Here is a 24928-nt window from a genome sequence, read left to right on the forward strand (position 1 = left end):
GGTGTACATTTTCATAAGGTTCATCTCAACTAAAAAACAAAAACAAATGATCTCACTTAATACCATGGGTTTGCTGGGTTACTGGTGGTGGTATTGCTATGACTACTAAAGATAGTAGACTGGTGCCAGGTTATTAAGGGAAATAGTAATCTAGCACAACCAGACAGGTATGATAGCAACACAGGAAGGGCAAATGCAACTTGAGCTGAATGACGACTGTTAGTAATAATACCGAGACTACTTTATCTGTTAACATTTTACATTATTTGAATCCCAAATGCTTTTGGATGTTTAGTAATCGTGTTAACTAAAGTTTAGATCAAAGGTTTCGGGCTTCCCTGGTGGCGCAGTGGTTGAGAGTCCGCCTGCTGATGCAGGGGACACGGGTTCGTGCCCCGGTCCGGGAAGATCCCACATGCCGCGGAGCAGCTGGGCCCGTGAGCCGTGGCTGCTGAGCCGGCGTGTCCGGAGCCTCTACTCCGCAACGGGAGAGACCCGCGTACCACAAAACAACAACAACAACAACAACAAAACAAAGGTTTCAAAAAGAAAAATAAAAGCCAAGGTAGGTAGGCTTAGTTCTAAGGCCAGGATGTCCAGTCCTGTAAGGGACCAGTGACTGTCACCTCACAGGTGCTGCCGAGGCCATCTGTGTTACCTGCACACCCAGCAGCCCTGGCCCATCAGAGAGCTTGTCACCCCATCGAATCCACCCTGTATGCTGTCCCCTGCTCTCACTGTTCACTGGAATGGCACTCGGTGACCTGCAGGCACAGAGCTGTGGATGGCAGGGGCTCTTCCAAGAGGAGGTGGTGACCCCTCTGGTACAAGGGAGCGTGAGCCCCCAGCAGTCAGGAAGCAGGCTTTATAAATAGCTGTTTCTGTTCTCTGAGGGTGACTCCTGTGCCCGCTGTTCTTGCCAACAGATTTGTCTTGGCTCAGCTCAAGGGGCGAGGTATTCCCTGGCTCTTTTCCATACTAGGGACAAGACTGGTGTTCATGGCGCTCAGAAAAATCTAGGGTGGTGAATGGACGGGAGGACTGGAGACCAGAGTCCAGGAGGGGATGGGCAGAGGTATGGGGAACAAGAAAGAGGGGAGAGCTCAAGAAGGGTCTAAAGAAAATGAAAAGACCAAGAAAGGAGGGAGAAACCCGCCTAGCATGTATTTTATAGTATATAGATCGAATCCTCTTAATAACCTATGAAGACACTTCTGAAGTCATTTTCATGTGTGAAAAGTTACCTGCAAAATCACAGATGACAGAGTGTTTGCACTTAAGGGAACTTTGGGGTCCAGGGATTCCCAGCCAGGAGATCACAGGTTGCAAGGAATATTCCAAAGTATGGAAGGAGTCCATGAGTTGCTGTCAGCATTTTATAATAGGTAATAGTACTTGGGCATTTACTCATAACAAAGACTGCACAGACTAACTAGTGGGTTAAAGTGTTTTGTGATGTGAAATGGAATAAAATCAATTACATCGGTTACTCTTGGCAACCAGAGGAACTGATTGAATGGCAAATGGATATTGTTGATTCATAAAGATGGAAAATGAATGATTACTTAGAACAGCCTTATGGCTGACAGAAATCTTATTCAGTATGGCACCCATGGTGGGGGGCTGGTGGTGAAGAATAAATAAAAATAGGGCACTATTGGATAGTATCTGGGCACATGCGGAACCATCACTCCATACCAGCTCCGGATGGTACTTCCTTTCTAAACCGTAGCAGCCTTCTCAGGGTACAGGTGAAGAAACTGAGGCCAGTCCTCGAGGATGCAGTGGCTGGAATTCGAACCCCAGCTCCCAGCTTCCCATCCTTATCCCTTACATTTCCACTCCCCCCGCCCCTCCTCCGGCTATGCCCCAAAGGCATCTGAGAGAAGTGGAAAGGTCAGCCAAAGCCACAAGAGCTGGTGACTGCAAAGCTGCGGGCCATTCTCATGCCTGCCTGTGGGCTGGCTTTGATCACATCTACTGCTCAGGCCACGAGCTCCAGCTCGAGGTTGGCCGGCTTGTTGCTCAGGACCCCACGGTGCTTTTCCCCACAGAGCGTGCAGTCTGGGTCTCCCTATTGGTCTCCAGTCTCCACTCTTGCCCCAGAGTAACAAAGGGCCAAACCCACTGGCCTCATCCAGAGCAGTCTCTCTACCCCCTTCAAGGGTAATTCTAAGCTGCAGAGAATCTGCTCCCTCTGAGCAGTGACCCTTCACCTGCACACAAGACAGTTTGTTTCCGTGGACTAGGGACAGAGTCTCCTTTGGTCGGTGCTCCCGAATTCTGCCCGGCACCCGACAGTATCTCCTGCTAAGGGCAGGACTCCAGCACGAAGCCAGCCAAAGTCTGAAACCGGATCCTCCCCCAGTGCAGCACCCGGGGACACACGTGTGTGCAGGCACACACCCAGGCCCAAACAGAGAGGCTTCTCTCAGGCTCTCCATCCACGGGTACCGAGCACACTCACGGCCTCTGATGCTCTGAGGCCCCGGGGTCTCTCCGAAGCCCGACTTGAGAACCGCCACAGTGATGGGAATGCCACCACATGGTCCTGCCACTTTGGGGGCGACCCTCAGGAGAGACAGCTGGTGAGGCAGCTAGGGTTTTCCTCTCCTGAGGGCCTGAGTGTCTAGAGTGTCTTGCAGTCAGTATCCGTCCTTGCCAAGAGAAAACAGCTACCTTCCCCCATCCAAAAACGTAAAAATAAAAATAAAATAAAAATCTCACCGAGTTTGGCTGTTTTTAGCCATCCTTTCTCCCTCTGAAGATTTATTTGTGGAATGAAAATCCCCTTCAGGCCTATTTGGCTGAGGCTACGGGGCTCTGAATAAGCTCGATCGCACAGTTTGCAGACAGCAAAATCGAATACGGGGACCAAAAGCAATCCTGCTCCCGGAGGGAAAGGGGCAGAGGCAGATGGGTGTGGGGTCTCTAAGGTTCTGTAATGACTGCTTAGCTGTTGTTCAGTTTTTGATTCCCAGCTACGCTTTGCCAGCACTCACACATCCATCAGCCCAGGAAGCTGCTATCCAAAGGCAGGAGGGGACGGTTAGGGCCGCGTGGGGAGGACAGCTGATTAGAACATAGCCCTGAACACCTGGAGAAGGTCTAGGCTGAGGAAGCCCTCAGAAGCTCTTGGCTGAGGAAGGCCCCTTCCTGGGTCCTGACCAACCAAGGTTAGAAACTGAAGAACTGTCTGGGGGAGTAGGAGGCAAGCCCCCAAAGCAGGTCCACACCCTCACCCTACCGTAATTCACCTACCAGCATTCCCAGGGAGGCTCCGAGACAGACGGCAGAGCTTCCCCTCCCTCTCCATGCCCTCCAATCCAGCTCACCCCCAGCTGTTGGGAATCCCTCAGTCCCCACTTATCCAGTGTCTATTTTGTGCTGGACCTGCACCAGCTGCTTTAGGAACCAAAGGGTCCCCTCGCGTGGTCCTCACACCTGTCTTCTGTGGTGGGTGCTACGTGGTTATTTTGCAGATGCGTCTGAGGCTGCTGCTTCTTGGCAAATGCGCAGCTGGCCTCGAGTGGTATCGTGGTGTCTGAGGGGTGCTGGCTGAACATCTCTCCCTCCCACGACCGGCCTTTCTGAGCTTGAGGCGCTGCCCCACCTGTGACAGGTCAGGTTACAAAAGTTCCACGCTTAAGCCAGTTGTTTGTCACTTGGAGCACATTTTCCCATAGAAACAATGTCATGTTGAGATTGGGTTCTCAGAGTAAACTACCAAAGGCAATTAGCCTGTTAGGTATCCGATGTCTAGTTTTGGAGACAGCTTGGTAGAGCTGAAAAGGCCCTGGTTAGAAGCCAGAAAGGCCTGGGTTCTAGCTCCAGGTCAGTCACTTACTTGCTATGTGGCCTTGGGCAACTCATTTAGTCTCTTTTCCTTAGTTTCTTCATCTTTGAATTGGTATGATATTCCCTACCTTGCAGGGGTTGTTGGGAATATTAGTTGAGAATGTATACGTGGGTCCTCTGACATACACTCAAATAATGAAGCAACAGAACTCCACTGCCACGTATAAAACTGGCTTTGTGGCCTCATCGATTCTGAGTCCCAATTTGAAATACAAACGGCACGTCTTTCCTGCTGAGTTTGGATTGGAGAATATTTGCTTTCCTCAACTTCCTGGAAAAGAAACATGGGGACTCTTCCACCCTAAAATCCCTGGTGGCCACCATGAAGTCTGGGCTGGAGTTCTGATTAGACTGGGACTGGAGGTGCCACAGGGAAGTAAGAAGCAGAAGAGGTAGGAAGGGGAGGAAAGGGCACGACTTAAGTATGCATCGTATTTCTTCCTTTGGCTTTCATAAAACTGCACGATGATCTGGTTACTTTCTCCGAAGTTTCCTGTGCCTTCCACACCATGAGCCAGTTGGATGCTTCCTGGTCAGAATTAAATACAGAGTAAGGCAGTTCCCTCCTTGCTCCCTCTACCTTTTAAATCATGAAATTGTTAGCAAGGCAAGTCAACAATTCATTTGATGGGGCAGATACCTGAACAAATACCCTCTTCCCATCTTTATTCCATCTTCCTGTGCTGCTTAGAAAAAATCTTAAATAGGAAAGCATCAGCCAGAGCCTCCCTCTGCCCGAGAAGACTGCAGTATACACCGCCAGCAAAATCCTGTCTTTTTTGCCCTTTTGAAAATCTCATCCGTATGCTCTCGGCTTTGCTTCCACTCTGACGTTTGTGACTTCTTCTACTTATGTACACACTCCTAACACCTGTTTCAGTGACTGTGATCATGGGAACTTGTCACCCTGACCTAGCATGGCGTTCTGAACCCCGGCCCTTCTGTGTGTTCTACCCACCACATCTCTGCTGTCTCGGAGGTCATGCTTGTCTCCCCTGTTCACTTTGCCCCCTCACTGTGCAGTTGGCAAACGTGTCCCCACTGTGGATGTGACCCCACTGCCAGTCCCTCGGAGAACTGCTTAGGACCCCCTTTGCCAGGCCTCTTATTTCTAGCTCACACCTGCTGCCCTTCTGTGGGTTGTGACTTTAGAGTTTCATTTGAGCATTCTACTTTATCCCCTTTAAATCTTATTTTAAAGCTCTCCTGTTTAGTCTTCAAGTCTCCGGCCAAAAATATTTTTCTTGGTTTATGTGACAAGCTCCCAATTCCTTGCCAAGGGGCCCAGCATCCAAATCCATGGTCCAGAGGAACAGGCGTTCTCAGCTCAGTTACAGAGCAGCCCGTGTTCCCCATACACGCATGCCTGTTTCTTCAAAAATCTTGACTAACGGCTGAGGAAGAGACTAGAGCATCACCTCTGCACCATGTCCCTTAGTTTCCTACCCAAGATACCAGAGTCACCTGAGATACTAACCAGGATTCCTCTGGATGAGTGACTTGTTCCCACACCCATGGCCAGAAGGGAGAAATAGTCTATGGGTTATTTGAGCATGTCTACTCCTTTTTGTCTTTAATGCAGGGGTTTTCACTAACGTGAATTCAGCAAAATATTGGCCTCACAAGATGCTCTGGGGTATGGGGATTCTGTGGTCAACTAAATTTGGGAGACTAAATGATTTATCCTGCTTTTGCATGGTCTCAATAGGTTAGAATCTACATATACTAAAGGCTCTACATTATCATACAGAAAAGAAATAGATTTAACTTTGAATTTTCCCATGACTGAGCTCCCCTGTCTTCCTGTGCCTCTCCTTCTAACATCCCGTGGAATGCACTTTAACCAATGCTAACTGCTTGAAGAAGACAACCTGATAGTGACTCCCATAGGTGCTCATCAAACCTCATGATGATCCTGTTAGCTGTTCTACTTTCCCTTCTCCAGAAGGGCCAAATCTACCTCCTTTGGGTTCAATCTCATACTTTAATTTTTTTTCTCCCCAAAAGGGACTGGGCCTTCCCTCTTTATTTCTATGTTATATCTACTTATTAATCGGACTCTGATTCTGCTTTATGTTCTCTTTGACCTTCTGAGTGCCTTTTCTTTCTGGATCATTTGTTTTAGGATGTCTAAGAACCCTTCATCAATGCAAAGACACTGACCTCTTAGGTTTCCTCAAGCCTATTCATTCTCTCCTTCGGTAGGAGACCAGTTTACATTTGCAACACCAATAATTTGTGACCATGGTGGAGCAAAAAAAAAACAAAAAAAGTAATTGGCCCCCATCATATACCTAAGTTTATATCTCCTGGGCATCAGTGTGACAACTTGGAGGCCTACAGATCTTATGGGGCTTGGAAAGGTGTTTGACTTGCACAGTGGTTTTTAAAATTGGAAGATATTTTACATAAACACCTGGAGCCCAGCTTCTCTTGAGAAATCAGATCCGTTAACACTGGGTTGCTTTCCAACCTGGCAACAATTGACCAGAGCTGAGTACTGGCTGCTCCCATTACACAGGGTATATGCTCTCCACTTTGCCAGAGTTACCACCACTCCTTAAAGCTTTATATCCTCCCACTTCCCTCATTTACATTAACTGCCTGTCTCTGCTGACATTTGGATTTGTGACCCCTCATATAGACCTCTGTAGTTTCCTCCTGGGAATCTTCCTAAAAGCTGCCTCAAAAGTGTCTCTCCCACTTCCTTCCCAATCTGATCCTTTCCATCTGTGCTCTGGTACCTTTGGTTATGAGTCCTAATATGAGTCTGGTTATGAGTCTGGTTTGAAGGTCTGACCAGCTGCAGGACAGTAAGAGTTGAAGCTGTTGGTATTTGTAAAGATCATGTGCACAGAAATGAAATATCAACCCAAGCCCACCTTTTCGGGGGAAATTTTTTTTCAGCTGTTCTATGTTTATAAATCAGGTATAACCTGGTAAGTTATCAACTATTCAGCAATCATGGAACACCAAGTAATGAACCTGTCCTTTAACTACTGCAGAAGTAGCTTAAGTTCATGTTTACCCTGCCCCTGAATTTCCCACTTTGCACACATGGACGGTTATTATGAATGTTAACATTATACTATTAAGTCTTGATAATTACGGGACAAGTTATCCAGTCCCCAAATCTCTTCTTCTTTTCTAACCCACTGACTTACTGTTGGTCATTTAATTTTTCTGTAGTACACTCATCTCCAGCTGGGTGGGGAACACGATTATAAGTACAAATCATGAACCAGGCCATCAGCTCAAGCTGGAGGGCATCCTGTTGTATTATCCTCACCCCCAACCCTGCACGTGTTTGCAGAAACCCTGATTATAAGCAGCCTCCATCCCTCTCCCTACCCAAGTTCAGGGACAAGGTGCGACAGAAGACAAAAGGGAGAACCTGATTAACTAGAATGCTCTGTGTTGACGGCTCCAATAAAAGTTTCACTGAAACTAACAGTTTGGGGTTTTAATTTATCCATGACATTCCTACCACCTCTTGCCCTATGGTAACCCAAAGCTGGAGATTACAGACACACTTTCAGCTCATTGAGTTCAAAGGCAAGGTAGGGTACTTGGCTTGATTGGCACTTTGGAATGCTCTCCAAAACGGTCCACTTTCAAGATTAAAGGGACTCTTCGTTCAACAGAATAGAAAACATCTTGTTAGTAGACAGTGAGGAATTTCAACCTAAGTGTAGGTTCAATAAACATGAATATTCAGCAATTATGTTAAGTCCCTGATACTTTGGCAACTTGAGGCTATAAGAACACTCTTGGAACGAGGAGAGCCCCTCATTCATTGAAGAGCATTAGAAGATCGGGAAAAGGCTTTCTTAGTAAAATGTGAAGTGGTAAGGCAAAAAAAACAAAAAACAAAAAACAAATAAACCCCCCACCACCACTCCTACAATCTTCAAAGTAGAGATCTGTAATCTTCAAAGTAGAGCTCTGAAGACCTCTCTCAGAGTGATGTTTGTAGAAGGGATGCTTATACTGGGAAGGGGGTTAAAACCTAAAATCCAGTCCAAAGCTAAGATTCTATATGTTGTTATTATAGGTAAGAATCACAGCACTATGCATTTAAATGAGAGGTTCTGCCGTGGACTCATATATATACTGCTGCATGTTCTCCTGACAAATTCCTGTATAACAAACAGCATCATACCAGCACCTGAAACATTTCAAATCCATTGATTTATCTACTCTAATTCTCAGAAGCATCTTGTGAGATCATTGTAATTTCCATTTACACGCCAGCAAATTAAGAATCAGAGAAGTGACTAAGTCGTGAGGGATTAGCATCTACATTTCACATAAGGGTGACACAGCCTGAGATATGGAGTTGCAAAGCCATTTGCTCGAGGTTTCTTGAGAGATAATTCACTTATTTCACTAAAGAGAGTTACTGAGTTTCCTAATAAGTATAGCAAGAAGATGAATTCAGAATTTCCTTTGGCCAAATAATGAATGCAGTAAAATTTTCTTTAGCAGATGTTGATTTAAATGAGGAATTAATCACTTGAATCTTTCTTGAGAGTATCTATTACTCTTCCAAACTCCTTTTAATAAAACATGTGCAAGTATGAAGAGTTTAAGGAAAATATATTGGAATGAATAGGCTAATCACATCAGCTCTAAATATAAAGATGGACTCTGTATCACAGAAATGCCCCTATACAAAAGGACAGTAATTCTCCAACGTTTTAATTAGTAAAGTACAATAGAGGGTGAATAAGATCTGATATTCTTTTCTCTGGAGCTAAAAACAAACAAACAAAAAAACACATTCTGCTAAGTTTAAAAGCCACCTAAGTCAACTTCTGCATGAGAGAATCTGAAATTGTGGGGGCAGAAAAGAGAGAATGACTTACAGACTTCTTTTTCAAAATGGACTTCTACTTCCACAAGCAAACAGCATGCATCAAGGTTCAGAGTTTGTACGAAAGTTGGTTGGTTTCCATAGATTTTCTGGCCCTGATATGTACTAACTCCCCCAGGTTAGCAGAACTGGTTCCCCTTATTTCTATCCTCTTCTTTCCGTTTCCCCCTGGGGTTACCTCTCCTCCTCTCTCCCTGGGTCTCTGTCTGATTTAACAGCCCTCACTATCCTAACCCTTCAGCAAGGCTCAGTATATAAAGGTCCCCGTGTTTCAGGAACCCTGACATTTTGGCTCTGGAAATACTTGGAAGAATAATTTATTCCTTCATTGATATTTTCAACGTTGATATTTTCAAAAAGCATTTGCTGACTCCCTACCTCACCATCTACCCGCTCACCTACAGGATAAAGTGCAAACTCCTGTGCAGAGCACCGAGACCCTGCTGTAGCTGCCTTCCACCTCACCTCAGAGCCACTCTCCTCTCCTCTTGTGTTCCCGTCTTCTCACACTTCTGCCCTTGGCCCAGCCTGCTTCCCTCCTCCTAGCACACACCCAGTTCCTGTCCTCGTGAATTCCCATTCTCTCTCAAGCTCACGCTCAAATGCAACCTTCTTTCTGTAGTCTCATCCCACTTTCTCAGTTAGGTGCTCCCATTCATTATTCATGTCCCCTTGTTAACACAAAGCTCACCATATTATATGGTTTTTCCATCCTTTGTGAGGGTCTGAGGGAGGGTTGGTATTGGGAATTAAGTTGTGTTCCCCAAGAAGATCTGTTGAAGTCCTAACCCCCAGTGCCTCAGCATGTGACCTTATTTGCAAATAGGGTCTTTGCGGATGTCATCAAGTTAAGAGGAGGCCATACTAGATTAGAGTGGGCCAAATCCAATGACTGATGCCCTTATAAGAGGAGGGAAATTTGGACAGAGAGACACAGAAACACAGAGGGAGAAAGCCATGTGAAGACAGAGGCAGAGACTGGAGTGATGCAGCTACAAGTCCAGGAATGCCAAGAATTGCTGGCAACCACCAGAAGCAAGCGAAGAGGCATGGAACAGATTCTCCCTCAGAGCCTGGGAAGGAACCAACCCTGCCGACATCTTGATTTCAGACTTCTAGCCTCCAGAACTGTGAGAGAGAAATTTCTGTTGTTTTATGCTACCCAGTTAGTGGTAATTTGTCACGGCAACCTTAGGAAACGAATACAGTTGCTAAGAGCCTCTATATATGCTCATCTTCCCAAGTAGGCCCAAGGACTTCGGCAAGTAGGGCCTGTGGTCATCCATCTTTCCTCTTGGCCCCGGCATCATGCTAACAGAATAGATGCTCAATACGTTCTGGCTGAATGAGGGCATGTGCCAGCACCACCCTTCTGGTTTTAAGTCAGTGGATCCCCAAAGGGTTCAGACCCTGCTCTGAGTGAGCAAGCTTGTGAACGAGGTAGAGAGAGTTTGGTGCCAAAATGATGACTTATAGAAGAGGAAAAATCAAAGTAGGAAAAAATGTGTCAAAAACCTTGTAGATGGGCTTCCCTGGTGGCGCAGTGATTGAGAGTCCGCCTGCCGATGCAGGAGACACGGGTTCGTGCCCCGGTCTGGGAAGATCCCACATGCCACGGAGCGGCTGGGCCTGTGAGCCATGGCCGCTGGGCCTGCGCGTCCGGAGCCTGTGCTCCGCAACGGGAGAGGCCACAACAGTGAGAGGCCCGCGTACTGCAAAAAAACAAAAACAAAACCAAAAACAAAAAACCTTGTAGATGGATTCTAAGAAAAAGCAGAGGCCAGGGCTGGGGGTGGGCAGGGAGGGACTCTTCAGAATATTTTAGAGTGCATTTTGAAACAAGTGCTAGGTGATGATGAGGTCCCAGAGATGTCATCCTAGACTGAGAAATTAAGGGCACTTGGGGGGAAGGTGGGAATAATGGAGCAAGCAAACAGTAAGACTGGCCCTGTGTTTGGGAAGGAGAACTTTATAAAGGGCCCTGAAGGCAAAGCAGGTGCATTTAAATTCTATAAAATGGGACGTGGGTTGTGGCAGCAGATTCTCGTGGGGCAGAAACGGGACAAAAGCCACAAGCAGCTCCAGGTAGGGTGGGCCTGAGAGGGAAGCGCATCAGGATGGGCCAGGGGGCTGCTGAGGACTTGCTGAGGAGCAGTCATCTTGGGGCCCAAGTGGGAACTGAGGAATAAAGCGGGTGAGAGGTCTCTCGGGGACCCCTGGTCATTGGTGGGGTGGGAAGCAGGGGCTCCCATTTGGTAGCACAATGACTCACTCCTGGGCTCAGAGGAGATGATGTGTTTGTCAGCCCAGATGAATGAGGCTGTCTTCTGTTTTTAGCAATCTTTGCAAGACATTCCACAATACTTCTCTCAATACCTCATTTTAGCCTTTAATATGTCTCCAAGCCAGGAGATTCTTCCTCCCATTCCAAACGGCAATTCCTCACTTTAGAAGTACATTCTTCCCCTCGCATTCTTTCCTGAGCTGAGAGGAAGAGTAAGGAGGTGTGGTCACTATTTCCTGTTGTCAATCCTTCACACCCTTGAGGACCATTCCCAACACATTCTCTGCTTCTCCTCTCCAGAAAAAATGATCTTTTAAAAAATTTTTCTCATGGGCCTTGTTAACTGTCTCTGCGGCTCTTCTCTTGTCTCTTTCCTGAGTGTGTCTTTGGTCATGGGGCACCAAACTGGGCATTCACGGAGGCAGGAAGTGTAGTGGGACGAGTGGAAGCTGTGGAGTCAGACAGACTAGGTTCGAATAGTCACTCCCCTAATTAGTTGTACGTTCTTGAGCAAGTTGTATAATCTCTCTGAGCCTCAATATTCTCATCTGTAAAATGGAGCAATAATATTTATGTGCTCCTTGGAGAGTTGTACCAGTTAAAAATAGTACACATAAAACTCTTGAAAGCATCCAATAAATGACGGCTCCTATTGTTAGTATGAGTTGGAGCAATGCTGATTATACTGGGCTTATCACCTTCGTGAGCACTTCAATATAGCCTGATAGTCACGCATGCTTAAAACACTACACCACTGCACAGCCCAGATGGCAATTCTTGCTACCTCTGATGGTCACATAAAACACAAACTGGTCTTTTTCAGATATAGCAAAACTATGTACAGGACCAGGAACTGTGCTAAGAGAATTATATCTTTTTATTTGCTCTCCACGAAAGTAGAACTGCATAACATATCAAGTAGTTATTTCATCTGCAAAGGGACTTGAGCAATACCATCTTTAAAACTCTCAAATTAACTGAACAAAATCACTGGAATTTTTTTAATTGGAAAAGACAATAAAACTCCCACTGCAGATAAACTCACTCCAATCAGCTCCTTTATATCATTCGTCTTTTATAACCTGTAAGTGCTACTGGGTTAATAATGTTTTCACCCAGCGTATACCACGTCATCTTAAGTAAGTAAAATTGTACAGCAAAGTGCTGAAGGAAAATACATTAGAATGCTAAGAACGTTTATTTTTTTGGGGGGGTACAATAGGATTTATTTTTCTACAACAAGCCTTTATTTGAATAAGGAAAATTTGTTTAAAAAATAGTACATAAAACTTTATAAGGACATATTATCATAATTATTTTAAAATACGTATATCAAGTAAACTGCTGGAATGCACAAAAATGGCAATATTATGTTTTTGAGTGATGGGAATATGAGTGATTGGTTTTTCCTTTAACTTTTCTGAACTTTACAAATTATTTATAATGATTTTGAAATATACTATGATATCATACTATATGATATATTATTAAATTATATAATGATACCTGTACTGTTATTTTATTGAAGATACTCTGTCAAGATAAATGAAAAAAGTGCCATGTTTTTTTCATGACTCCTACCCTATGACCAATAGATATTGACCTGTCCCTCTTAGAGAATTTCCAAATCTCATAGTTTTAAGGGCTTTTCTGAGTCATTCAACATGACTATTATCTATGTGGGTTCTGTCTTTGTAATAATAAGAATGTTAATAATAATAACAGCTGGCATTGACGTGCCGAACCTCTGTAACAAGTATTTTAAATGCACTGTTTCATTGGATCTTCAAAATAATTCTACGAGGTAAGGCACTTGTGGTAGACGGAATGATATCCTGAAGATGTCCATGTTCTAACCCCTGGAACCTGTGACTATGAATATGTTATGTTACGTGGCAAAGGGCAATTGAGGTTGCAGTTGGAATTTAAACTGGCAGTCAGCTGACCTTGAGGGGTGAGATTATCCTGGGTTATCTGAGTGAATCCAATGTAATCACAAGAATCCTTTAAGGGGAAGAGGGATGCAATGTGAGAAAGACTTAACTGGCCATTGCTGGCTTTAAAGATGGAAGGTGGCTACAAGCCAAGGAACGTGGTCAGTCTCTAGATGCAGGAAAAGGCAAGGCAATTTATTCTCCCCTAGAGCCTCCAGAAAGGAATGCTACCCTGATGTGACCTTGATTTTAGCCCAGTGAGACCTATTTCAGACTTCTGCCCTCCAAAACTGTGATGTAATAAATGTGTGTTGTTTTAAACCGCTAGTTTGCGGTAATCTGTTACAGCAGTCGTAGAAAACTAATATAGTATTATATTCCAATTTTACAGGTGAGCAGACTGGAGTTTAGAAGAGTAGCTTGGTCAAGTTCACATACAAGTGGTTAGTGCAACTCCAGAATTTGAATCCAGGTTGTCTGATGACAGAACCTATCCTCCTGGGCACTTGGCTCCACTGGAGCTCCAAAATGATTGTCCAGCGCCTGCTTGGGCATAACATGTGAAAACTCACCACACCTGTTCCCCTACCCATTAGCCCCCTGCACTTGAGGATGGCCTTAACTGGCAGAATTGATGTCCCTTACATGGGGCTCAAATTGGTCTACCCAGTCACTTTTCCCATTGATTTTTCACTCAAAATAACCTGATTCCTCCTTTATGAGAAGCACTTTTAAAATATTTGAGGCCAATAATCACTTCTCCCCAAGTCCTCTCTTCTTTGGGTGAAACAATCCCCAATTTAGCCCTTCTTTATAAGACATGGTTTCAGATTCCAGCACTTTCCTGACCTCTCCCTTCTGGAAAGCATTCAGACTGTCAACACCCATTTGAGGACCTAGCCAGTTCCTACCTTACCGTCAATTTGTATACTTTGATTTTCTTCCATGAGGTTATCATGCTGACCTTAACCCTTCTGAACTTCATCATATACTATATCTTGAGCTCTTTGATGGAAATATTTCTAGAGAGCAATCAATAAATAAATACTGATAACTTTTGGAATATCTGGCCTAAAGACTTGAAAACAAAGCTGGCTTTCAAGTTCCTTCTGATATCATCACAAACTGATTCCACTCTTCCTTGACATGAATCATACCTGGCAGGATATGTTCCAGCCTGGCGGGGGCTAGAAGAAAATGCCTGTTAAGCTACAGTAAGGAACTGTTCTGGCAAACAAGCAACTTTGTAAGGAGCCTTGAGATATCATAGGCTGCTCGTGTGTACCAGTCTGAGAAGTTGTGCTGTCCGTTCCAACATGGACTGGGGAGCCAGGGGGAAAATGAAGGAAATGTTAAGAGTTCATGTGACTTCATATCATTTAAAATACTGTGAATCTTTAGAGCAGAGACCTGCACACAAAGATTAACAACAGCCTCCTAAAATCTCTGACCATCCACAGCTTTAAATGATCTATGTTGCTGTTCCCTCGTTCCTGCAAATAATCAAGGGCTGACTGTAAACAAATAAGACAGCCAAAAAAGCCCTGGTCTTCAGCAGTTGCGTAATGATGAACGCCTGGTGAAAAAAACACGAACCCATATTTCATTCATTTCACTAGCTGCATCTCTCTCTAGGAGGGATGGGGGATAAAACATTTTTGTGGGCTCGTGTAGAAACATTCGACTAATTAAGTAAGTGGTTCTGTCAGACCTGACTTGAAGACTTGAAGGTACTTGAACACAAAGCATAAGGTTTGCATTTCCTTTATAAATACATACGGGAGTAAGAATAAAAACAGAAAATGCCATAATCAACTTCACTGGGGGCTTTTCTGAATCCTACATGTTTGAAAAAACATAGTTTGATATATTGAGGCAAACAGGTGCAGACAGTCGGGACTTCTGAGTCCTACCTAGGGCAGGTCTTTCTTGGGCTGCTGAGTATTAGATAAGAAGAAGCAAACCCAATTCAGGCACAGAATGAAGATTTTAACCCTGATGTATCTGCTGCTGCTGTACATTTATGCTCTGGGAAAGTCAAAAATCTGGGCCGTAACACTGGGCTCCCTCACAGGGCTCCTGGAAAGAATAGCTTAGAATGGTCTCGTTTTTAGATACAAAAAGAACATCCTAAGTAAACGGTGATACGGTTTGTGCTTGTGATTGCAGAGCGCGCTACAGGTATTCAAGAGAGGAGGCCTTTTTGCTTCCAGAATTGTATGGCTTGAGCTCGGCTGGCTTCTACTTTGCCTCCCACAGAACATCTCTGTGTCCATCTAAAGTGGGAGAAGAGATGCTCGGAGGGTGAGGGGAGAGTGAGCATCAGCGAAGGAAGGGAAATCACACCTCCAGTGTCTGACTGCCCTGGGCCACCCGCCTACCCACCAACTGTGCACTCCATGGCCCCAGCTGGTAAGCCCAGATTTTCCATGCAGCGCATGGCACCTGTCCTGCAACTCCCTCTTACTCACTCCCACCCTGTTCCTCCAGTTATAATGTCAACAGGGGTCTGTGACCCCTACCTCGATCCTGCCTCTTGCCTGAAACTGGCATTTGGACTTAAACTCCCTGGTCTTCAGACCCCGAATCTCTGCCTCTTGGACACCCATGGAGCCAATGAAGGGAATTTCTTCTACAGCTCCAGTCTGTAGAATCCAATCCAATCCTGGCTAATTGGTGCCATCTTCCCGCCCCCTAAGAGGATCTGGACAGATTCAATGTATCACAGCTGGAGTCTCCTCCAACTTTTAGCTGTCCTCCAACTTTTCAGGTCAAGGGCCATGTCAATGAAGCAAAGACTCTATAACTGAATCCCACTTGCCACTCTACCAGAAAAGCCTTTTATTGTCAATGCCTTACTGGCAAATTTAAGGCAATGCTTTCCTCGTGCCTGTCATTCAATAATATGCAACAACGACTAAGAACCTACTATGTGCCATGCACTTACACATTATCTCATTAAATACTTATAGCAACCGTGTAAGATTCAGGGGAGGAAGCAAAGGATTAACGAGATTAAGTAACTTGCCCAAGGTCACATAGCTAGTAAGTGGCAGGGCCAAGTTCTGATGCCAACTTAGACTATACCCTGCTGCCTCATTCTATAAATACCTATTAAGGGCTTAGTTATTTGCAAGATGTATTGCCAGCCTCTTCAGGACTCAGGCTTCATTAGGGCTTCTGGGGAACCCCTCATCAGCTACTCCACGGGCCTGGCTCCAAGAAAGTGAACACTCCACAGCCCGCTCATTACTCAAGGGCTTTTGGGAAAGGTGGTCAGCTTCTGGTAGGAATGAAGCTCTGTTTTCGGTCCCTTTCAAGGACCTAACAGGAAATATCTTGCTTCAGCCTAAACTGCTGAGGGACATATTCAAGTGGATGGCACTCAGCAGGTTTGGAACACCACATTCCTCAAGTGCTCTGAGTTTCTGAGCAACAGTGAAAAAATTCCATAGTTAGACTTCTCTTTCTGGATACTCACTGACAGTGACATCGGAATTAGGTAGCTTATATGTATCTGTCCCATACATACAAAACGCTTCACAGAGAGTGAGTCCAGAAACTTTGTAGGGGACTGGTTCTTGGACACCTGGAAGACACTGCTGGCTCCTCTGCCAATTCTGACTACCGCCTGTTTGAGGGACTGATAATCCGTCCCCCTCCTCCCCTAACGGAAACCCTCTTTCCTCCATCCTTTTACCTTTATTGCCAACTCCCCACTCTGTGAGCCCTGGCAAATGTGTCTTCATTTTTTGATCTCCTCTCTCCTTGATCAGACCAGTTCATAGCTGTGAGATCTGTATAGCCGTAAGGGAAAGGGCCCTGTGGTTGGTTTAATGCTCTGCTGTCACTGACTTGAAATTCTTAATGATTTTTGAGCAAGGTGCCCCACACTTCACTTTGCACTGGGCCACGCAAATCATGTAGTCAGTCGTGCTCCTTGCTGTGGACACTGAGATAGGGAGAAGAGTCCCACCGCACAAGGTAAGAGTGGTGGGATAGCTGCGGTCCCTCTCTGGAACTCAGCAGGCACTTCCACATGGAGACCATCCATAAAAGTGGATCCAACTGATAATACCTCCACCTTCCTCAGCCTCAATTTCTTCATCTCTAAAATGGGGACAGTAGCATTTACCCTTGCATGTCATTGCAAGCACTGGGTGGGATTATGTATCAAGTACCCACCAGAATGTTTAATATACAATTGGTGTTTGCTTGATGCAATCCATGGAAGATAGCAAGTGCAGAAAACAGAGTTTGAACTCTAGAATTAGAAGCTAGCTTAAATCAGATCAGCCCCACTGCTTAAAAAGATGTATGACCTCGGCCGGGTGACTTGGCTTCTCCCAGCCTCAGTTCCGTTATCTGTAAAATGGGAATGTTAGTATTTACCTTGTAGGGCACTTTGGGGATTCAAATATTCTAACGTATTTAAAATAACTAGTTTATCACCTGGCATGTAGTAGGAGCTCAAAAAACAACAGTTCTTAGTTTGGTTCCCTTACAACACAATTTCTGCACTCTAAACAATTCATTTACAAGTGATGTTAGGATACGACCATGAATAAGTGTCTTATACTATACAGCTTCCTGTATACTCTATGACCTACAACGTAGCCTTTTTGTATGTGAAAATCATTTTGTAAAAAATATTTGAGGCTTATTTTTTCTTCGCTAGACTATGAATTCCTTGAAGGCAGGAACCATGTCTTAATTACCCTTGTGTCCTAGAATACCTTCTAACACATTATATAATCTCAGGTGAATTAAATCTCTCTTTTGTTTATGCCAACAATGAGATGATAAATTTCATAACATTCCTAAGTTAGCAATTAGTAATCAGCCTGTTAATGATTAGGAAGCAGAAGGAACTCAATATAGCCCTATCCCTGCCATTAAAGGTCTTCTAATACTTGACATCACACCTGGCTCATCATCCAGCATCCTTGGGCCTGGTTCTTACTCCATGAACAAAACGATTCCACAGGGAACACCAGTTGTGTGCAACCAACCACCTTCCTTGCCAACTAACAACCTATGTCGAGAGGCCCCTGGGGGAAGAATTTCCTGAAACCCCAACAGCTGAGTCATAATTTGACGCCTCTTAGGACTCAAAGAGGGCTCAGAACTGTTACTTTTAACAGTTTGAGCGGTCATGGGTCCCTTCAAGAACCTTCTGGTAGTTACGGACATTCTCTCCAGAAAAATGTACTCAATATCTTACATACAATTCCAAAGTGTCTTCAGACCTCCTGCAGCCCTTGTACCTAGGTTAAGAATTCTTGTTAGAATAGCCCAGAAAACCGAATGAGCAACGCAAAAGATTCAAGTTTCCTGATAAATTCTAGCCCCGACTAGTCACATTTGCTTGTTCAAAACAAAGCAAAACAAAACAGTTACAACTCCCTAGATTTAACCTCAGGGTTATCCCTGAGGGCCTAGTCCCAGGCATTAACAGTAAGGGCATCCAGCCAAGCAGTGACTACTCTTCGGAAAACCTAAGTTTAGCTGAGTAAAACTGAAGCCTTGTTTGATAATATCATTTACATTTCCAAATCCCCGTATCAAGCTTTCTTCCTATCCCTTGTGGCCCTTCCTAAATTTAGCTGCTGGTGTAATGGGGTAACCATGGCAACAACCACCTGCCTATTTAAAACCATCTCCAAAGCTAAATAAGGAATCCTGGAAAAACATGGCTGCTCGCCTGCCTCTCAGTGGACAAACTGTGCATTCCTGGGTATTTTCAACATGAGCAAGCAGGCAGGGTAGAAGCAGCATGGACTCAAAGTTCTTAATAGCAAGTGTTCTGGGACCTTGTGAAACAGGGCCTACCTCTACGCCACTACGTCTTCACTTGTTAGTAGCCACATGGATTTACATGCAAATCCCTGTGTCTGGCCTCCTTAGGTGACCACATGACTTTGACCTCAACCAGGTGAAGAGTAAGGTACACACCTAACTGCAAAGAGTAGTCTTGTTGATGGAAACTGGGAAGTGGGGAGGAAAAGCAGTCATTCAGATCACAGTGAAACTGTTCATACTTGGGTTGAAATGAAGTTACAACTTTTTTTCTGACAGAGGTATCTTTCTAACTGTACTTAATCACGTGGATAATTGATGATTGCTCTATTTATGTCATATGTGGACCTATTGATTTTTGCAGTATGGAGAAATTCTTCCCTTCTTCTGCTTCCTTGCTCTCTGCAAACTGCGGAGGTTTTGCTTCTTTCCACTAAAGGAGACCAGACCACACTGAATAGCTTGCACTTGCCCAAGCAGGCTGTTTTCCATCACTCCTTTGGATCTTTTGGTACATTTGGTTCCTTCTCGCTGGGTTGACCTTCTCTTTCTGTCAACCTGGAAAGTAGTTACTTGTTTTCTGTGTCTTGGTTCAGGCATCTCTCTAGTTGGAAGACCCTCCACATCAAATTCCATGCCATTGCTTTATGTCACCTTGATTCGTATCGTTTAACACAGATCACTCTGCAATGCTGCTTTCCAGTCTGTCTCCACACCTGCACTGTGAGCCCCCTCCACATGTCTATCCAAAACACCCATACAACAGTGCCTGGTACTGTTTTCAAAAGATACATTCATTGAATGAATGAACAGAACCCCCCATGGATTTCACAAACACTTGGCATCTTATCAAGCATGTATGCATGAGTACGCATAATGGTATCTGTGTAAAAAGAAGACCTTAAAAGTCTGGAATGGATGGAAGAGAAGTATTTTTTTAAAGTGATTTTTTTGGGTGTATATATTAGAGTGAAAAAGATTGTGAGAAGAGCATCAGCTGATCTGTAAGTTTGTGACTATAATAGGAGTAGGGGCTGAAAATATACATGTTAATAGTGTTCTGTGAACTGCCTTGGTGTGTGTGAGAGAAAGTACATTCGAATAAGGTTAGCTCAGCTATTAGACTCCACAGATCACTTCTCCTGAAGTCAAAGTAGCTTCATTATGTTCAGTTTCTGATCCCGAAAAAGACTTTCTGATTCTTGGTTAACCTCCCAGCCATGGGGTCCGGGGAAACGAGGAGGGATGAAAATGATGGAGGTCTGTGGGAGTGCCTGGCTTTCAATGAACGTTGTGTGGGTAACACTGGACTGCTGCTTGGTGGGCTAAATAAAGTCAAGCCTCTTAGACTCAAACTGAGCCCAAATTAATACCCCTTCTCCTCCCCACCTGCCTGAGGGTGGGGTGGGATCAAGTGGTCACTTAGATAAGGTCCAACAAAAAGGAAAGAGAAAGAATGCAAATTAACCACCACGAAGAGAACAAGGAGGAAGGGAGAAAGGTAACTGAGCAATCCCAGGGTGGCCATATGCTACCCGCCGGCAGAATGGTTTGACTTTGCAAATGATCTGGTTTTCTCTTATGCTTGGTTTTTGGACCTCACAGCCTGCCTTCCCAGGTGCGCGGGCTGAGGCTGGGCTCGGGTGGGCTCCCCGCCTCTGCAGGGCCTCCCTCTGCTGCCCTCTGCCGGCAGGGAAGGCGGAGGCGGAGGCGCCGCCCCCTCGGCCCTCTCGGCCCGGGACGCGAGCCGCCACCCCCTCCTCTTTGCAACGAGGGAAAGCTGAGGCCTCTGACCCCTGCCAGCCCCTCACCCGAGGAGTCAAGGGGCTGGGGCTGGGAGCAGTTGGTTTTGAGAAAGCGGCGCGCCCCACGAGGGGGATCCAGTTAGTCAAGCGCAGACCCCGACTCCCCAAAGCGGGCGCACCACGCCCTCCCTCCTGGCCCCAGGCCCTCCCTCTGCACACCACCCTCTGAGAGGGGAAAGGCCACCAGACTGCGACAGGTTTCTGACGTTGCTTTCTTCTTGGAAATGGAAGCCCTCCTTCCGGCAACGTGGCAGGAAAAGCGCTGGGCAGCCGGGCCCCGAGAACATTTCGGTGAGAGCAGGTGGAGGCCTGGGACCGGTGGCCGCGTAGGCAGGGCAGGTGGGCAGTGCAGCCCCGGCTACACCCGCTGGGCCCTCTTACCTGCTGTTGAATTTTTCAGGGTGTTTCTCTCTCATCACGTGGAATCTGTGTGCGATGGAAGCATCCTGAAAGGCAAAGGGACAGAAAGCAGATCCCTGGTTAGTGGTCCTGACCCTGCATAATGTGGAAGGAAGGGAAGCGATCACACTCTCTCACCGAAATCCCCCAGATCTCACAGGGGAGACCAGGGAGGCCCCCACAGAGGCTGGACACCAGGTCCAAGGTTAGGGGCCAGTGCCCCCCATCCTGTTATAGTCTGCAATGTTCACCCTCTACCCGCCCGAGTTCAGGGAGAGCGAAAGGGGACGCGGCTGCCCTTTGGGGGCAGGGAGTGTGTCTGGGTCTGTGAGCAGTGAGAACGCAGAAGCCCACGTGGGGCTGAGTGTGAGTGTTTGGAAATGCCTCACCCTATTCACTCTTTAAAAAAAACACTTTGTATTCTGGAATATTCATAAGAAGCTGCAAAAATAGTACCGAGAGTCCTTGTGTCCCTTTCACCCAGCTCCCCCCAGTGATAACATCTTACATAACTCTCTAAACCAGAAAACTGATGTTGGTAGATGCTGTTATATATTAACTCTTAATCATCCGTATCAGTAGACAGAATTGGTAGCATTGGATAACAGGCTTAGCAGATAATTAAAAATATATTTAAACTTCTGACTTCTGCCTCTTGATCAGTCCATGGAAACAACTCTCCCCAAGGTCAAGGAGTCTCATTATCACATTCTAGGGACACTCTGCTGTCCTCCTATTAGCACACATTGCTTTGCTGCACTTTGGCCACCTGCTTCTCAGAACTCACAGTTAGGATACTGCTCATGTCACCATGCTTCCGGGCTCTCCATGCTCGGAGCAGACCTTCACAGCCCTGAGCCCGTTCTGCAGCCTACACTCCATGCCACGGGCCATCTGGAGTCCTCATAGCTGTTAGTAGCTGCTGATGTCTCCACAGTGCACCACTCTAGAACCAAACCTGAATTTCAGTCCTAAAACTGAACTCATCTTTCTTCCTCAAATTTGGTCCTCCGCCCTTGTTAATGGCCTCCTTTTCCAGCAAAAGAATGTGCTACGCCCCGCCTTTGCCGCTCGGGCCTCCCCCCAGCACATCTGGGGGGGGGGGGGCGGAGCGCAGGTGGTGGGTTTTAGAAATAAACAGGCTAATTGAACTAGGAATGGTGGGGGGTGGTGGGGGAGGGTGGGAGGAGAGGGGGTGAGAGGGGATGGGAGGGTGTGGGGGAGGGTGTGGGGGAGGGTGGGAGGGGAGGGGGTGGGGGGAGTGGCGACAGAAGAAGGGAGCTGATTCAGATTTGTGCAGGGAAAAAAAGATACAGAAACTCATTAACTGGACTGTGTAGCTAAAAGAAAACTCAAATTCCACACAGTGAATTTTCAGCTAGTGCATATTAATTTCTTTTCTTGATATGGAAATCCGACAAAAGAAAATTTCTGAAAAAATAATTTTTTTTAACATCAGGAGGTGTAGCTCAGTGCAGAAGCTTATTTTGAGCATGTGCTGTGTGTGGGGAGTAAAATACAGGCTAAGGGTGGGGACAGAAATTCCAGAAGCAAGTTGGGGGCAAAGAGGAGCTTTTGTAATATTTGCACTTGGCAGAGAAGTAAACCCAGCTAGCAGGCCCTGTTGAAAGGCGGACAGGGCAAGTCAAGGATGTGGGCTTATTCTATGGTTGGCAAACACTCTTTGCTGAAACAATGTATTGGGAATTTAACATTTAAATTCTAGTTATTGATTTCTTTGTTAGTTTTTTAAGACACATCAAGAGTTGAAGTTTAGGCACCCCTGTGGACAACGGTGGGAGAGATGCAACACCCTGCGGGGGGGGGGGGGGGGGGGGGGGGCCTCTGTCCTCTGGGCCTATCCAGCCTGCACAGCTTCTCCAGGCAGGAGCACTTCATGGCCCCAGTTCCCTCCTCTGAGCAAGTTTCGTGAACACTCTGAATAAGATTCATGTAACATCTGTCAAATGCTTCTTTGGAATTCAAGAAAACATTCCATCTACTTGTGTTCTTTTGAAGCACTAATTTTCTTCTGTCAGGAAAAAAGAAAGAAGAAAGAAAAGAAGAAAGCAATCGCATGTTGCCTGGCACGATCTGTACTTCACTGTCCCCTGCCCCCGACGCTGTTATGTCCCTGGGATATGTGCACAGGCCCCTGTCCTCTGTGTAGTTCCGATTATCCTTGTTTTTTGTTTTTCTTTTTCATAATTAGGTTTTGCAAAGCTTCTTTTCACAAAGACCAGCCTTTACAATATTACTAGTTAAGCATATGGTTCCTAGCTTGACAATGTGATCCGTGGTAAATACACAAAGTGCTCAGAGGGAGTTGAGCAGGTCCTTTGCTGTTCGGTTTTGAAAAGGCAATGCTGGCAAAGACTCTGACCATGGTTCTCTACCTGGGGATGAAAAAGAGAGGCAAGATTCACCTCCCTCCTCTTCTGGGCTTCTCTGTGCCAGGCCCTGAGCTGGCTGTACTTAAATTCAGTAGTGACTTCATTTAAATTTTAGAAACCAGTGCTACCATGGTTCCAACCCTTTCTTGTAATAATTCCAGCAAAATGAGACTTCTTTTCGGACGGTGGGGGTGGAGGTGGGAATTGCACACCCATTTCTGATGGCCTCATTCTCCAGGGTCCTTTCTATGAGGTGTGGGGTGAAAAGAAGATAAAAGCAGTATGGGCACATGGCTACTCTTTCCTGAACTAAAATTCCCAAGTGCAGAGTTGGACAAAAGATGCCTGTGCCCCTTCCAAATATAAGCAGTAGTCATTTGGACTCTGAGCTATTTGGATGTCTAGGCCAGTCCCGTCCAATAGAAATAAATTAAAAAAATTTTAGTAGCCACATTAAAAAAGTGAAAAGAGGGCTTCCCTGGTGGCGCAGTGTTGGGAGTCCACCTGCCGATGCAGGGGACACGGGTTTGTGCCCCGGTCCGGGAGGATCCCACATGCCGCGGAGCGGCTGGGCCCGTGAGCCATGGCCACTGAGCCTGCACGTCCGGAGCCTGTGCTCCACAACAGGAGAGGCCACAGCAGTGAGAGGCCCACGTACCACAAAAAAAAAAAAAAAAAAAAAGTGAAAAGAAACAGATGGAATTTTAATAATACACTTCAATTCACAAATATTATCACTACAACATGTAGTTAATCTAAAAATCACTGAGATATTTAAGATTCATTCAGACTACATTTTTGAAATTTGATGTGTACTTTATACTATAGCATCTCTCAACTTAGAGTAACCCCATGTCAGGTACACAATAGCCACATGTGGCTAATGGCTACCATATTGGACAATGTAGGTCTAAGTCACTTTGGCAATCTATGGAGATTAAAAAAACAGAAAGGAGACAATAAGACACATTATTTGGAATTTGGCTTGTTCTGAAAAATGACAGCAGATTGGGGAATGAAAAAGAGTTTGACCGCTTGTCCAAGACACCTCTCAGCGGGGCCCGGCCCATTGTTCAAGTACCTTCCTGGCTCTCGTAGGTGACAGACAAGAACCTGAGGCTGAAGGAATTTAAATGCTGCAGGGAAATGATGACTTTCTGACAAATTCCCTAATGGGTCTACCACTGTGGAAACTTAAAGTCTAATAAGTACAGAATGTCAGGTAGAAGATGATGTGTGGGTTAGTGTAATGACTCTGGCCTCTCCTTGGCCCCTGGGTTCCCCTAGCATCAGAAATAGATTTCATTGACTCAAGGGATTAGCTGTTTACTCATCCCGTTAAGGCTCAGTGAAAGCAGAGCCTTTGAGGTGTTCAGAATTACACATATCATAGGAATTATTTTGCAGTCCCAAACTTCCTGTCACTGATACCTGGCCATCCTGACATTTCTGCAAATCCAAAAATAAAGAGCAGGGATGAGGAGGCCAGAGAAGTCAGAGGAAGTAGCGTCCTGAATGACCGTGTTTAAAATCTCCTGCCAGTGGGTGTTATCAGGTCTCAGGGCTGAGAAGGCCAACAA

At 45.6% G+C, this 24928-nt stretch overlaps 1 protein-coding gene across 4 annotated transcripts in view; it reads right to left on the reverse strand.

The window, feature by feature from the left end:
- DGKG (diacylglycerol kinase gamma) overlaps positions 1 to 24928 on the reverse strand; it is a 165435-nt gene that overhangs the window by 58922 nt on the left and 81585 nt on the right. For all 4 annotated transcript variants that reach the window (XM_065876667.1, XM_065876666.1, XM_065876665.1 and 1 more), the window contains one exon: positions 20938 to 21002. In XM_065876667.1, coding sequence (XP_065732739.1) covers positions 20938 to 21002 — 65 coding nt within the window. The remainder of the gene's footprint in view (positions 1 to 20937; positions 21003 to 24928) is intronic.

Source organism: Phocoena phocoena, chromosome 4, assembly GCF_963924675.1.
Source record: "Phocoena phocoena chromosome 4, mPhoPho1.1, whole genome shotgun sequence".
In the NCBI taxonomy this organism is placed as follows: domain Eukaryota; kingdom Metazoa; phylum Chordata; class Mammalia; order Artiodactyla; family Phocoenidae; genus Phocoena; species Phocoena phocoena.